At 40.2% G+C, this 16,589-nt stretch overlaps 1 protein-coding gene across 8 annotated transcripts in view; it reads right to left on the minus strand.

The window, feature by feature from the left end:
• Positions 1 to 582: 582 nt before the first annotated feature.
• The window catches only part of PPP1R12B (protein phosphatase 1 regulatory subunit 12B), a 108,897-nt gene continuing 92,890 nt past the window's right edge, over positions 583 to 16,589 (minus strand). For 4 of the 8 annotated variants that reach the window (XM_079978999.1, XM_079978997.1, XM_079979004.1 and 1 more), the window contains 2 exons: positions 15,381 to 15,508; positions 583 to 6,529 (listed from right to left, as the gene is read on the minus strand). In XM_079978999.1, coding sequence (XP_079835125.1) covers positions 6,523 to 6,529; positions 15,381 to 15,508 — 135 coding nt within the window. In that variant the 3' untranslated portion in view covers positions 583 to 6,522. Of the gene's footprint in view, positions 6,530 to 11,447; positions 11,628 to 15,380; positions 15,509 to 16,589 lie in introns of all 8 variants that reach the window. The other 4 variants (XM_079979000.1, XM_079978998.1, XM_079979002.1 and 1 more) reach the window with 2 other exon arrangements.

The following is a 16,589-nucleotide window of genomic DNA, read 5'->3' on the forward strand; positions in this document are numbered from 1 at the left end:
ATAGTTTCAAAATAATTGAAAATCCTCACAACAGGGCATAAAATGTAGCTTCTGTTCTATTCATTTCTAAAAAGTATGTGTTGGCAAACATTCAACTCAAGCAAAGGCTTTCCACTTTTTAGTCAATTTCAACTCCCATGTATGGAAGGCATAGGTAAAGGTAAAGGGACCCCTGACCATTAGGTCCAGTCATGGCCCACTCTGGGCTTGTGACGTTAGCCATTAGATATAAAAACATGGCATACTGCCATTGTTTCAGTGACATGTCTCTTTATCACAGTTCAACAGCCCCTTCATATTGTCCTGGTCCATATTTCCAATGGCAAGGAAATGTAGCAAATGCTAAGTTAAGAGGGATGATAGGATCTACATCACTTGGATCCTCATGCAGTTTCATTGAGACTTTCACGTGTTGCTATTATTTTCGGCCACTGCATCAAGTTTCCCATCTGACTAAGACAAATGTAACCTTAGTTCAAAGTAGAGCAAACATTCATGAGGAGATGGGGAAACTTCTACTTCTCCCAGTGACTCACCAAAGCATCCTGAGACCATGCTCTCACTATTAAGATAGACTCAGGCTGTGTTAAAGCACTTTATTCATTTATAAATACTGTTGTGTTTACAAGCATCATAGATGTGAATATTATCCCCAAACTTTCAAACATATACTTAGAATACTATATAACAATCAAGAAAACAAAAACCATTCATCTCAAGAGTTTGAAAGGCCACTCAAAAAATTGCATAAAAATACATTCTTTCTCATCACTCACAGGCTAGTCTTTTCTCCAAGTAGTGTATTTACAACAATCTGTAAAACTCTCCTTAAAACAGGTAAGTACAGAATACTTGCAGCTTGGGAAGTTAGCGAGCCAAGTGCATAACACCACTCTTTTCCACGAGTTAGCATTTGCAGAGGGGACTTGTTACTAGATTCCTCAACAACATGAGGGAAGCAAGGGGAGAGGACAACACAAGAGGCCCTGTGGCAACAGCTCGGGCTGTGCTGTTTTTCGAGAGTATTTACTGAGAACACTCTGAAAGTCATATACGCCAAGGGTCCGATTTGCCCCAGGAAAAGAGAGAACAGTTGTCAGGGGAAAGGAACAGAGGAAGAAAAGAATTGCCCCTAGGAATTGGGTTAAATTTCACCTGTGAGCTGCTTGTGGAGTTAATCTTTGTAAAAAGCCCTTCATGGAACATGCTGCTTCTAGGAGAATCATGCAAAAGGATTTCCAAACATGAAGGTGATCTCTAAGTCACTCAGGGAAAAGGCCTTGGGGAGTCTGCTAGCTTGAAATAAACTTAAAATTGCCTTTTGAAACAGGCCCCTTAACATCGCTGAAGGAAGGAGTACATCCAAAAATGCTGGACTTTGAGTTGAGAAGCTGCCTTGTGCAACAGATGGGCTTATATGGCGGGAGTGAAGTAGAATAAAGGAAAACAAAGACGAAAGTAGGGGGCATTAGTGTGAGTGCAAAGGACAAATTTCTATCTCAGGGTGGGCGGGGGGAGAGATTTCTGCCTTCTGACTCGCTTGCAAGGAGTCCAAGCAAAACATGATTACTCTCAGATACAGATGAACACCCATTCAAAAAAATTGGAGACATGTTTGTTAAGGAGAATCTGCATTTGAATCAAAGTGGGAATTTGGAAGTCGTCCGGAAACGTGCTAAGACCCTGCTCACAAACAGCTCTCTAATTCAGAAAGAATTATAGTGGTTATGGGGGAAAGCAAACATGGTACAGTAGAAATCATCTCTCAAGTATATTTTGATTTCAATCATGATTTCTATTCACTGTCAGTAAATCCCAGGCCTTGGCGACCTACCATCACCTGGTAATGGCAGAATTGGCAGGGCAGGGGAGAGATATTCAGTCAATATCCTTTGTGGGGGAAAGGACTACATTCTGCACCATCTACAGGCATACATTAAGCTCACCAGCCTTGGGAACAGACTAGCTATTCCCTAATGAAAAACAACTGTTAAGTCTCCCAAGCACAGTCAGGGAGTTGCATACGATTTGACCTATTGGCAAATATCATCATGGCGAGTCTTTTCATTCCTGGTTATCCCAGGAGAATAAGACTTTTAAATGCTAATGAACAACCACCGACTGGATTGTATCCACAGCCCTTAAAAGAAGTCAGTCCTATGGCATCAAATACTTTGCTATCAGATTTCTATAGACTGGCTTCTGATAATAATTATTCCTATGTGGACTAGAAACCACCAATAAATCTGAAATTAGCTGATTTGATAAAACACAGTGCACTCTTAAACCCTGACTTACTGAAGATGACTGACTGAATTATATCTGGTCAGATCTCTAGAGTCATTCTTTAATTCCTTCCATTAACAGTAAATCAATATGGACAGTGCACAGATGCTGCATCATCAGCTGTCACAAAATACAGATGAAATCAAGTACACATGCTCTTGCAGCTCTAAATCTACCCCCCACTTAAAATTCCATTTCCATTCCACTGGTTAAGAGTTCTCTGCATATGACAGCTGTTCATCCATATTATTCATGTTGTATTTTAGCAGTACAACACAACCTCCTTTAATGCAAGGCATTCAACCACAGTATGTCAGCTCTCAATACTACTTCTGTATCTGCATTTGTTTCCTTCAACTTGCCCCTTTTTGCATGCCTCTAGTTTCTTCTGAAACTTTGCTTCAGACCAACAAGCCACCGCACATAAACCTCGCGTTCACAATTTGCAAGCAATGAAACCCGCTCCTTCCTTACTCCAAGCTCTGCTGCTTATATCAAAAAAGTTGCACTGGAACTTCAATACAGATGCGGAAGAGGTTTCTAAGACCTTTGACATGCAAGTACGTCTTAGGATGTACACTGAGCTGTAGAAGCTTCTGGGAGTAAGAAAGCAGTAAGGCAGAAGAGTTTAAAGAAAAACCACCCAGTGCCTTCCAGTTAAAAGCTCTCACAGCTCACAGAATAAACTTGCAGTGGTTTCTCCGCATAATTTGTACTTTATGTAGAGGATATTCTAGCAGACTTCACAATTATAACTAACATTATATAAAATCCATTGGAACACTAAAACGCACCAGTACAAAGCAATCATAATTCAGTAGCAGTAATATTTTCTCTCTGGGTTTTCTTAAAAACAGGCATGAATTTGCTTATGAGTGGACTGTCCTGAATTGTCTACTCCCTTGGTTAAAACATTATATTAAAATAATAGCCTGCATTTGAACAATCATATATCGGCTTAATCAAGATATGATTTTGCTCCTGTACACAGCCCCTTGGCTGCTCCCTTTTGAGTGAGTTGTGTTTCAACAAGAGCCTCTATTTACCAGTGTTTTCCTACCAGCTTTGGAACAAGACAGGATGGTCAAACCAAATTCAAACTAAGATTTAAGATCCAGGCTTCCCCCCATGTTATTCCTGGTTTAGTCACAGCTTGGACAAAATAACAGCATGATGGGGGGGGGGGGCAGAACTCTCATTCATACCTCAGTTTTTTAAGGTGAGATGGTTGTCCAATCCAGGCCAGTGTTAACTTTAATACTGGAATAAAAATGGGTTCTCAGGTGATTGGTTTAGGGAAGTCTTACTAAGGAAGACAAAGCTATGTATTAAAATAAATAAAAAATTGATTATCTTTTACATGACACGAAGCCCAGAATGTCAAGACACAGGATACTTGGAGGACAACACTGATATCGGTGACCCCCCAAAATAATCTGCTTAAGTAACTTTCAGTAGCACTAGCTATCATAGTGTTTTGGCTTGTCAACAGGATTAATTAGCTCACGTAATTTCAAGCTGGACAGAATTCAAGTTTAAATATCAAATCCCAACGTTAAAAAGGCTCAACTTCATAGGTCACCATCCTTCATGCTGTATCAATGTGGCCATCTGTGGTCCTTCAGATGCTGCTGGAGTCCAACTCCCACCATCCCTGGCCATGTTGTGTGGGGCTGGGGGGAACTGGAGCCCTCCAACTTCTGCAGGGCCACAGGCAAGCCATCCTTGCTGCATTAGCCACCATAGTCTGTGTCTTTTAAGGTCCACACAATGAAACTGTGAGATATAATTAACCTACTGTATGCTAAGTGAGAACTGGCAACAGGAGAATGTAGGGATCATTACAGAATGGACCATAAGCACCAGACGCTTGCTCCTTCTGTGCTGTTAAATGATTATTCATGGCAGAGTCTGAAAAAGTTCAGCCAAATACTCTCACCGGTGTAAAATCAGATAGACTGGTAAGCTAGAATGCTTGAGCTGGAAGATACCACTCACAGAGATCAGTGCATGTTGTGGCCAGTATAAAACAACCCCCACAAGCCTTTCTAGCTCTGAAACAAGGTTGGTAGGAAGGTAACTGTTGAAGGAAAGCACTGGATGTAAGAAAAGCAACACATAAAATTAGTAGAGTATAAGAGGTTGTACCAGATAATTTATCTGACCCATCCAGAATCCTGACTATCTGCTGTTCTTAAAATGAAACATAATGTCAGAAAATATTTCTGGTGCTTCTTTCTTTTTTTAAGCAATAGTTTGCTAGGAACTCAAGAGTTTACCTTGTTTCTGTTCAAAGGGACAAGCTATGTTCACCATAGTAGAAGCCTGAATTAGTCTTTTGAGATGCTTCTATGCAAAGATGATATCCACTGGTTATTAACTGAATTCATACAGTTCTACTCAGAAACGGAGTGCAAACATATGGAGTCTCCATATCTGAGAGAAACAGATTTCTAATCGTGCAATGGGACTTCAACGTCCTCTCCTTCCTTCTGAAGTCCCTGGTATGCCCTCAAACTTGCTCAAGGGTTGGGGGGGGGGCCTCTGGAGATTCTGAGAGTGCATGGGGGTAAGAAAGGAAGATGAAGTCTTGCTGAGTCTCTTTGCACAATTCTGTCTTCATCTCAGAGCTGATTCCATAACTGATCAAAAAAACACCTTCCCCTCTGATAAATGCTGGATGAAATGTCTGAATTTCTACTGCTCACTTGTATGCTTTCAAGAGTAGTTATTCTCAGATCCCAAAGTTCCTTATTTTAAATAATTGTGAGAATTAAAAGAATGCAGGGAAAGAACAGAGCAAGTCCACTGGCAAGTTGCCATATTGACAGGAAACTCCTTAACAGGTTCTGCAGATGAAATCCGGTTCTCTGTAGTATCCAGAAGAACAGAGCGTGCAAATTAGTTACATCATGATAACCTATAAACATGAATTCGTTCATTTCCAGCATGCAGAGAAATGGCTTTTTGAGAAATCTAGGCCCTGCTGTTGATGCCCTCATTAAATGCAAATTCATGTCTTACAACTGCGCAAATGATCACAGTATCAAAATTCCCAGACATCATAGAATGCTACTGCAAAGACTTTCCACCAAGATTGAGGCTCATCATTTTCCACAAGGATATGCACATCTATCCATCATCCCTCAAACCTTGCTGTTGTTAAAACTGAGAACACTCACCTATTCAACGGAATGCGTATCTATTGGCAAGTTAACATAAATGTGATTTGTTTGCCCAGGTCTTTTGTGAGGTTTTTCATGTAGAAAAACCAAACATCTTGCTAATAAAGAAGTATTTTGGCATTGTGTCTAAGGAATTTCATTCAATAAGCACTTTTTGCTGGTTAGCTCTCTTTCCACCAGAAGTCTTGAAAAATCAAGGGGCAAACTGTTAGCGAAGAATGCAGAGGCTGTAAGATCACATTATTATTAAACAGTACCAAAGAAGGCACCCATGGAAAAAACAGCAAGAACCATCAAAGGGTAGCAGGCAAAAGTGAAGCAAAACAGAAAGGAGAACCAGTGATTGGATCCCCAAATTAAATTATCAAAAATCTTACATTAAATAAATCAGTTAGCTACTGAGACACATGGAAAACACGAATCTCCAAGCCAAGTGACTGTTGTCAGACTCCCAGAGAAATAAGTCATCATGGCTTTCACCAGCACCACAGACTTCCAAATTCCAGAATGGAGATTGATAAATCCTCAGTGGCAATTCCTAGTTTCACTCATTATTCCTACTCCAAGACAGTATCTTAAGACATGTTGGGTCAACGCTATGGAGTCACTTCTATATCACTTATTACAGTAGATTCTTCTTTACATCAGATTATGGTGGACGGATATGGAGCTTACAGCAGATCGTTTGGGCAGCTCAGACGGTGCCAACCCAGTCTTTGTCCCTTCAAATGAGTTACTTCAACATTCCAAAAATATTAAAACATGGCGGGGCATGCTGTGTTGGGGGGAAGGATAAGCACTGTGCAATATGGGAATGCCTAGCAAGGTGCAAAGAGCAGTGAAGGGTGGGGCTAGCTGATCTGTGTCTGAAATGCCAGCTGCTCTTTCAACTGGAAGATCAGAAGCAGGTGGCAGGGTTGGCAGCATGTGCACAAATATCTCCTCTTTCTGCCCATCCTATGTTCAATATACTACTTCGAGAGTTTACTGATGACACGGATGAGGGCTCCATTTTCATCTTTCAGTCGCTGATTGTCGGACTTCAGTTCTGTCAAAACCTGTTCAAAGACAAGATCCAAACAATTCAGTATTGGTTGTCCTGAAATTCATATGCAGCTCTGGTGGGGGAGAAACACAAACGAAACTCAAACGAAAGCATTTCTAGTGTTAATCGAAAATGGATTTGATCCCAAAAGCAACTAAGCGACACCAACAAAGTGTATCCTTTTCATATTCATATCTCTAAGATTAAACATGGATTTGACTCTTCCATTCTCACATATACAGAACAGCATCTACTTGAGTGAGTATGCTAGGTTAGACGTCACACTCGTGGACATTTGTAAGCCCAGGAAATTATACCCAGAAATATTATGAGAAAGAAGTACATTTTGGAGAACAATTGCAATCTAGCACAACTTGAAAGGCATTTCATCCTGGACAATGCTACTTGCACTCTTTCGCTTTACTTCACTTTGGGAAATGCACTTGCCTTGTAGCATTGTTCCTTCACACCTGGATAAATCCCATGCAAAAGAAATCTCTCACTTTTAAACTCAGAAGGGAAAGTCGCATACTTTCAGAAAACCTAGGGTTGGTTCACACATTATACTTCCATGTGCAGAGTCACAATTACAGCCCAACAGTGGGGTTGGGTGGGATTTCTGTTACATGCTGTGTGCCTCTATTAATGTCTTTTTCAACATATGCAAGCAATAGTCAAGAAGGGATACTTTGCTCAAAAAGTCTCGGTATTACCATGCACATTTATGATTCAAATCTATCCTTGCACCCCACCCACACCAGTGACTTAGGAAGCAGCAATTTATGCAGGTGGATTCACTTTTGGAAAGTGTTGGTAACATCCAGCCAGTAGTTTTTCCATGGACAGTAGGCACCCAATTATGTTTCGGGCAAGTTATGAAATACTAGCAGCTTCATACCCGGCATTGCTCAGGAAACAAAACAAAACAAAACAAAAAACCAGAGCAGTTTTGAAAGGTTCCGTCTGCATCTTGATTCAAAATGGCATCCAGCTGCATCTCAACGCAGATAAAAGCCTACTTCTTGATCTCAGGAACAACTAATCAAAATATACAGTAGATCATAGACCAAAACTGGGCTCTTAAAATAAAATAAAATATCTCTTTGATTAACAACTAATTTACGAGATAAAAGTTTTGTTTTAATGCAATATATTTATATATTGCATTAAAAGTAAGGGTTAGTACTGGGTGCCTAGAAACGCTAAGTGATTTGGGGCAAGGACAACCAAGAGTGATCTATTTTGGGCCATGGCTTAAGTCTGGAATTCTTATGCCTTTACTAATTGAGGTATGCAGCACATGGTTAATTATGACAGCTTGCTTTCCAGACTCCTGAACATTTTGCCAGCCCCTCAAGCTCCCAGGAATTCCTAGAGGTTGGCCTCTGTTGAAATAAATGGCCAGGTGCCTGGCCTGATCAGGGATATTGAAATGATGCACAACCTCTAGCCCAGGGAGAAGAGACTAGGTCAAGATAAAGCCACAAAGGACACTCCAACCATGGCAGAAGGGGGAGGTGGGCTATCTTATGTGCACCTTTCTGCACACAGACTTATTGGGAGCCTGTTGCTAATGGGAATACATGACTGACAGCTTGCTGACCTTGCTATTTTGACACAGGATAGGATAAGAAGTACACACACTCTCCTCCATCCATGCCAACGTGGTGACCCTTTGACCTAGCCTAGCAATGAGAAGGGTAAAGAGGTACAATCCCAAATCCTGTTCAGTGTTTCAATTTTTATACAGTACTTGGCATTCTGAATATTTAGAAAGGCAACCACTTAAGGAAAATATGTACAAGATATTTAGAAAGGCACGACACTTAAGGAAAATATGTACAAGATGATGTACAGATGGTACATAAGGCCGATAAAATTGCATAAAATTTATAGAACAGGCGACAAACTGTGTTGGAAATGTAAGAGTAAAGAGGGCAAATTTATTCGCATGTGGTGGACGTGCGAGATTCTCAAAAAATTCTGGGAATCTATCTGTAATGAATTAAAAAAAATTCTCAAATATAAGTTTGTTAAAAAACCTGAAACCTTCCTGCTGGGGATAATTGGCAAAGATATTAAAGAAGAAGATAGAACCCTTCTTCAATACGCAACAGCGGCCGCTAGAACCCTCATAGCACAGTACTGGAAAACAGCAAAAACCCCAACATTAAAGGAGTGGCAATTTAAATTAATGGATTACTTAGAATTGGCAAAATTGACTCAGAAAATAAGAAATCAAAAAAGTACAAAATTTAGTAATGAATGGGATAAATTTAGAATATATATGGAAATAGAGACAAGGGGAAAATCAAAATGTTAATCAGAAATATAGATGTATTTAAAAAAAAAAATCACAGTAGGCATGAGATAACGCTTACTACGTTATAAATTTTATTTTGGAATAGATACAGCAGAAAGATAATTAAGATAACATTATCCGAAATCAAGATAAAGGGAAGTCGATCAATGTTGTTGTAAAATTAATGTTGTGTTGTTTAAGTTGTAAAATTAATGTTGTGTTGTTAAAGTTGTGCTGTTTATGTTGTACGTATTTTATGTTCTTTTTTCTTTCTTTTCTTTTCTTTTTATGTTTATTTCATTTACTTTTGTCTGTTGTATGTCTGTGAAATATAGTTATGCAAAACTTAATAAAAATAATAATTAAAAAAAAAAGGAAAAAAAAAATAGAAAGGCAACCACCACAGATTTACTGTCAATACTGGAGGGACAAACTTTATGATTTGCTACAGGTAACTGAGATGCTGCAAATTTAGGACATTTTGCAACAGATGTAGTCACATTTATTTGACCATTCAGTAGCAACCAAACCTTAATGGTGAGGTATTTCATCCCAGGTTAGCAGAGTTCTTTAATATTTGCTTGAAAATTGCCAAAAATTGCAAGCAGAGATTGGAATGGTATTGGATTTATAAAATCAGCATTCAACTTTTCTCTTTGTGGGGCCTGAATATGCAAATAGGTTTCCGGTATAAAAATGATAGCTGAACTTCGTAGTTTCATCCTGAGCTTCACACAATGGTGTGAATAGTTAATGTTATAAGATGAGCCTGCAAACAACAGTCAGACATACACTTCCTAGAATGTCTCAAGCAACTTTGACAAGTACAGCCATTATTTTCATTTTATAATAGGAAAGCAAGGCCCAAGTGAGATTATTAACAAAACATGGGGTGTCAGAACAAGTTCTACCATCAAACCAATGGCATCCTTCAGTAGTTCCTTCAAAGCAAATTAGCCCAAACATGAGAGATGACTGGTCTAATTAGGGCAAGGAGGACAAAATGATTAATGTGCAATTTACTACACAACACATCTGGTGTTCCCCAAAACTATTATGCAGGATTCACTACATGATATCCATTAAAAACATTCACACTAAACACAAGCTTTGAAAATATATGTGTGTGGGGGGGGGGGAATCAACTAGTTTTAGTGGTGTTTCCATGAATACCCAGAAAAGCACTTTTCTGCATGTACAGTACAAATGTAGACCCCAGGTATATTTAGTAATACAACTGTGAAATAGAAGAAAATGTGCCTGAATGGTATGTCCCTGTAATGCTATTAAAGTCATTTGTTTAGCATCTGCAAAGAAACATGGTAGCTTAGTGACATTTCAGTCAGATGAATTGCAACATACAGGGAGAAAGTATCAAAGGACCTAGATCTTTGCTTTGTTGCTTCACTGAAGCAAGTTCTCAAGAGAAAAAGACTTACACTTTTGCATTAAAGCTGCTATATGTAGCAAGCATAATATGCCAACCTATAAGACACAGAGCACATAAAATAAACACCTTGTGCAACTTAAAATCTTCAGGAGAGCTCAAAGCATCTGTAAAGAACATTATAACAAAACAACCTGTTTTATTTTGTTCATGTGTGCTTTGCAAAAAGCCATCCTAACTGGGTAGAATCTTTATAGTGTTGGGAAAACCTGAGGAACTCTTGCTTTACTGGGAGCCACTCAATTTTTTCCCCACCCACACAGGCCTGACCTCTGACAAAGGTATCCTCAGGTCTTGATACTCATATCTTCCATGAAGCTATCTAGTCCTTAAAAAAAATAATACCTACTTTTTCTGATGAACACATATCATTTATAAGCTTTACTATTCAAAAATGGCTTTCATTAAATAAAAATGCTGCATGTTCTTTAATTTGTTGCCCCCCCCATATTTAGTTTTTTTTGGGGGGGGTAGTTATCCGTGTGGTATGAAAATTTTGAAATAAATAAACAAACATGAGGACTTGGATCTTTGTTTTGCAGTTTCCGGTACTTACTCTCTCACAACTTACATGCACAATTAGCAGAAAAGCTTTAGATCCTTACAAAACCACAGCTAGAATACAACCTACCTCCCCAATGACAAAACTGTGTTTTTTTAACATTGCTGGATTACATCGGTGTTAGCTCACACCAGATACTACACCATTTCATAAAAATATTCAATACAAACCCATCTTTAACACTGAGCCGTATGTCCCAGTTCTGATCACTTACATATATTTTGTTAGTATTAATGATATCCTACATTTACCTTCAGAACTGCATTATTCTTTTTCACAGTCATGGAAACCAGGTGGCTGGATTTTTGTGTGTTTGTTCTGCCTTTTTCATTCATCCAGTGCTTACCCAACAACGCTTTAAAAAGGCAAAATAAAGCCTGAACGAAACTATTATTAGGCTGGTGATCATCCTGAGATGCAGAACCCATATGGGGGAAATGTATACCTGAAAAGAAGTGACTGAAGTACCTTGTACGCATTAGAAATGCAAAGTTTAGTCTATGAACAGGCAGTGACTTCCATACTGCTATTTGAGTGTCACGCTCCTTATCTGCCACATTTAGGAAGAATGTAGAAAGGGTAGGGAATAGCTCAGTCAGACAATAAGAGCAAAGACCTGCCTGGAAGATTGGAAGGAGAGGAGAGATCAACTGGAGGGGGAGATGCTATAGCTCTTCTGACTCTGGGGTCTCAGCGGATTGCGAGAGCCTGGCTACAACCCGGGTTAAAGCCCTGTTTTCGGCCAGCAGCTGCTCATTCATCTGCCTCAAAGTGTGAATCTGTTTGAGCTGGTGAAGGTTCTGCAAAGTGAGACATGGAGGAGATAGACAAAGACAAAACAGAGAATATAAAACAGCACAGAAACATGAATTCAATTGGCAAGCAAGAAAAAAAGAAGAGCAGCGACGAGAGGTGGAGAGCAGTGAAAGCACAGAAGAAGCTGGACAACATACTAAAGCACTAGACCAACCAAAAAAGAAACCACAAAGAATGCTGTTCATTCTCTTAAGGCTTGAACCTAACCAAGTTTCAAATTTAATGAAACACCATAAAGGTGACAAATTATAGCTCTTAAATGGAGTGAGAAACTTCACCATGGCTGAAAACCACATCAGGAAAACCTTGCGCACAGCACTTTTAAAGTCCTTTTGCAAGGTACTGACAGATGACTAATGCTGGTTGGAAGAGAACCAATAGGGCAGTTAAGTATCTTTATAAAAGCTTTATATGACCCACATCCCAGCCAAAGTGGCTTTGCATAGCAAAAGGGGATAGTTGTAGCAGCTGAAGTAAATTGCTTTAAAATGAGTCTAATGCTATCCTTCGCTTTACAACATGTGGTAGTATTTGCAGTGGAAAGGGAAACTGGTTTGTACAATGCTGAATACTGTCACAATACACAACTCTTATAGCCTGTGCAGTCTGTAAGTGTCCCCGTGCTGAATTTTTGCCCCACAATTTAGCCAAATAGTAGCTTTACACTAAACACCATTGATGCAGAATCTTCAAAAACACCCCTCTAAATACAAGCACACACTTTTTCATATTTGTGTATGGAAAAAATGGTCAGCATTCCTTACTGGCATGAAACACAAGTGTTAATTTATGTGTTCACGGCAATTTTCTCTAGTATAAATAGGACTAAAATCTTGTATGAACACTAAAGGCCAAGTATACAGACAATTAAGTGCTTTGAAATTGCTTTTATAGCATCAAAGGCAATTGCTTCAGAAGGGTTTCCAATGCAGACACTAAAAGGACCCAATTTTCTAAAGAAGGAAATGTCTAATGCATTTCACTTTCAATATGGTGTAATAATAAAACAACATGGGCAGATTGTGAAAGCTGTAGGGATTCTGTTGGAATATTATTTTGTTGTGTTCATTCAAAGGTATAACTGAGCCGTTGAATCTGTCTACTTGAGACATGAAGTAAATGCCTTTGTAAGACAGTGAAGAAAACACAATGATGAAAATATAACTGAGGATATAAACACCCTTACAGAAAGTTTTACTGGGCCAGTAGGATGGGGAATAATCTTGACAGAATCTCAAAATATGAGGTACAACATCCATGTGACAACAATTTGCAGAAAAGGCAACACAAATCCAATGGAACAGCATCCTTTTTGTTACTTCCGGGATGATTGTGGTACAGCAACCTAGAATTTTCTGCAGAAGCAAATATCTTCCATTAGCTTGCATTCCATTCTACTCTTCTCTTCTTCATTGACTGAAGCATAGAGATTTATTGACTAAATCCAGGCACCAACCAAAAGCTCTCCATAACCATTTGGCTAAACAGATCTCTGGATATAATTAACTTACCGTATTTTTTGCACCATAACACTCACTTTTTTCCTCCTAGAAACTAAGAGGAAATGTCTGTGCGTGTTATGGAGCGAATGCCTGTGGGTGGCGGGGGGGATCTGCTGCAGTCGTGAGCAGAGGATCCATGGTTCCCCTTCCTTCCCTCCTCCATGGTTACAAAGCATGGATTCACATGGATCCACAGGATTTTTGCATTGGGCTACTCCAAATTCACTGTCAGATCACATGTCTGTGGCCACAGCATGAACCACAAAAATCATATATCCACTATTTCGTTTAGAATATTTTTTTTCTTGTTTTCCTCCTCTAAAAACTACGTGCGTGTTATGGTCTGGTGCGTGTTATAGAGCGAAAAATACGGTAATTTTCAACTGTGAGAGTCATTTTATTTTATTTTTTTTAAAGCACAGGGCACTAAGCCCATAAGACAAAAACACTAAAAGGTTAGCAAACTCTGCAAACATTTTTGTGAGGGACACACAACACAGTATCCTTATCCCCCCCCCCATCTATGCTGTGACTATTAGGAAATCCTAATGCTGGTGTGCCTGGTTTATGCTTCATTAATTTAGTTCTTCAGAAGCTCACAATAATTATATTGCATAGGAGGACAGATCATAAATGGGGCAGCAGGGCCAGAAAAGAAACTGAATACTGCATCAAAGGTTTCACTACTAAAAATGATAAAGTCCAACCTGTCAATAATTTAAAAGGCTTAATTGCTGAACATTCCAGCTGATTAAGCTGATATAGCTGAGCTGTGTCCCTGTTCTGCCAAGTCGCAAAGCGATCAAGCAGCCCAGAGAGCCTACTGACACTGCTTCAGTGTCCAACTCAGGTTTTTACCTTCCTTCCTCCAAGTGAGTTGCTGACAGCAAGAAAAGAGGTGAATGTACAGCAGGGAAAGAATGTAAATTGAAAAAGCAGTTCCTGGACAAGGGGTAAGCCAAAATGCAACCACAGCACAAGAGGGATTGAGGCAGGATGCGTGCATATTTGCTTTGTCAACTCAAGGTGACTTTGGCTATAAAAAGAAGTTGTGGACAGATAAGGCATGTAATGCATGAAATGGATGTCATTTGAGAGAAGCAGACATGCTGAAAATGGCCTGTAATATTATGGCAGAACACCCAAAGTTGACGGACCACTCAAGGGCACTACATTTATTTAGAAAAGGTAGTTCAGAAGAAAAATAGTAAATAAGATTATTGAGGATTTTCATAGTTTCACCACCTCACACAAATCAGTACTGCTGCTTTAGGGTTTCCAGAGCCGAACACTTCAGCAATCACACCTGAAGGATAAAATCCTGGTAACTACTGCATATTGGTTACATGTATCACAACAGTATTGTTCTTCTTACTAGGGGTGGTGTTGCGTTTGCCCCTCTGCATTCTCATTTTAATTCTTTAAGAGCTTTCAAATAATTACATTTTAATAAGACCTCTAGAGAGGCCAATGGTGCAACTCATCCCCCGCAACTGAGGATCATGCTGTAAGATGGAGTGCAATTTCCACTTTTGAACCCCCCCCCCAAGTCGAAACAGATCTTGACTTCAAAGGATTATCACACTCAGTAAAAACATAAAGGACATAAATTGGAACCATCTCCAGCAAGGCAGGAAATGGCTTTCATCACTACTATGGTTTCAGGGGTGCAGCAGCTCCTGTTCTTGAAGCAGAAACATTTCTCCCCACCACCACTACCACCAAGAAATGAAGTTAGGTTCTAGGAAAATAAGCACCAGGGGGCAGAAAAAAGAACAGACACATTTTGGGAGCAGAAGTATTTGCATATTGTGTAAAACTATATAGTACAGTGAAGCCAGCTTAGTATTTTCAGGTCACCAGGGAAGCACAAGACGTTGCCTCTGCCTTAACCAGAAAAACATGATCGTCAGAAAACAGCACTTCTTTATAGCAGATGTCCAAAAAAGGGGTGGCATGTCAAAGGCAAATTCCTGCCCAGTCCAGCACCAGTCTGTATGTCTTTAGACAGAAAGCTCAAATGGTGGCGCAAGGAAACCAGAAGCTTGACAACTCCTCTCATGTACTTACTTGTGCTATCAATCATCCTTCAAGCAATATTCTGGAGCCATGAAGTATGAATGAGTGGGAAGAAATGCAGTTATAAAAGTTTTGCCCAAAACTGCCATGAGATTTAAAATGCATACCTCATGACTAGGGCTGTGCACAGGAAAAAAAAATGGCCTTGGAACCCACCTCTCATTGGCTCGGACTGGGGGTTGCCTCAGCTTGGTGGCTTGGCTTAACATCGCAGTTCGCCTCGGATCCAAGGCAGAGGGTCGCCTCGCCTCATTTTCCGAAGCACCCGATGTCTTCCCCATTGACTACAAGGGGAAAATCAAGAAGACCTATATTTTGGCAGAATTGGATGACATTTCCATTGTAGTCTATTCTGAGGGGATGAAGCCTACCAAACCGAGGGTGGTGGTTCTTTTTTTTTTTTTTTTTAAAAAAAGAGGTGTCATGCCTGTCTCTGTGGTTTTGTGGGTGTAGAGGTGCCCTTGCACCAAAGTCACAGGAAGTGGAAAGCTGAAGAAGAAAGGGCTGATGTGAGCATGAGGCAAAACTTGTATGTGTAGCATTCCAAGTGAGCAGCAAGGCCCACAACACCCCCAGTCCTGGCATAAGAGGAAGGCAGGAAGAGAAACAGCAATGCATGCACCTTTACCAGCAAGCCTGATAAGAGGAAGGCAGGCAAGGGGGCTAGCAGACACTGGAGACAGTGAGAAAGAGACAGAGGAAGGAGCAAGGTGCATACTTCACAAGGCACATTCCTCGAATCAATATGGAGACACCATGCTGGAGCAGAGTGACTGCTTCGAGTTCGGAGCTGACATAGTGACTGAAAGAATGGCAGGCAGAGGCAGCAGAAGACAAAGGGAACACTGAGTTTAAATATTGATGTCTGTAAGACCTGGCATGTTCAGTGTGCCAATCGCCAAGCCCCACAAAACAATTATTGCATGAGGTAGAAAATATTCCAACAACTAGAGCATATATGCTGGGACCTGCACCAGTGCAGACTGTGCTGGAGTTAACACTTACCTCCCTGCCCCAAGCACCTAACACTGCTTGGGTTTCCTGGCAGTGATGCTGCTGAAGTCACCAGCCTCCCCACAACGTTTTCACTTACAGGCCTATCCAGCAATGACACTGTAACGGGAAAGGAGCAGAGCAGAGCAGCTGTTTGGCTCCCAACATGCTACAGTGCTGTTGTCACTGGATAAGCCAGCAAGTGAATTGCGGTGGGAGAATAGTAGCCCATTACATTGTGGCTGCTGCTGTTGCTGCACATACATCCTGACTTGTGAACATGAGGGGGAAAGATGCAAAAAGGGTATTCTCCACCCCAAATCTAGAGTGGAGTCTGTCAGAGAAAGAATCAGCAAGCTGAAATGCCTTTAC

This window comes from Podarcis cretensis (assembly GCF_951804945.1).
Source record: "Podarcis cretensis genome assembly, chromosome: 6".
Classification (NCBI taxonomy): Eukaryota; Metazoa; Chordata; class Lepidosauria; order Squamata; family Lacertidae; genus Podarcis; species Podarcis cretensis.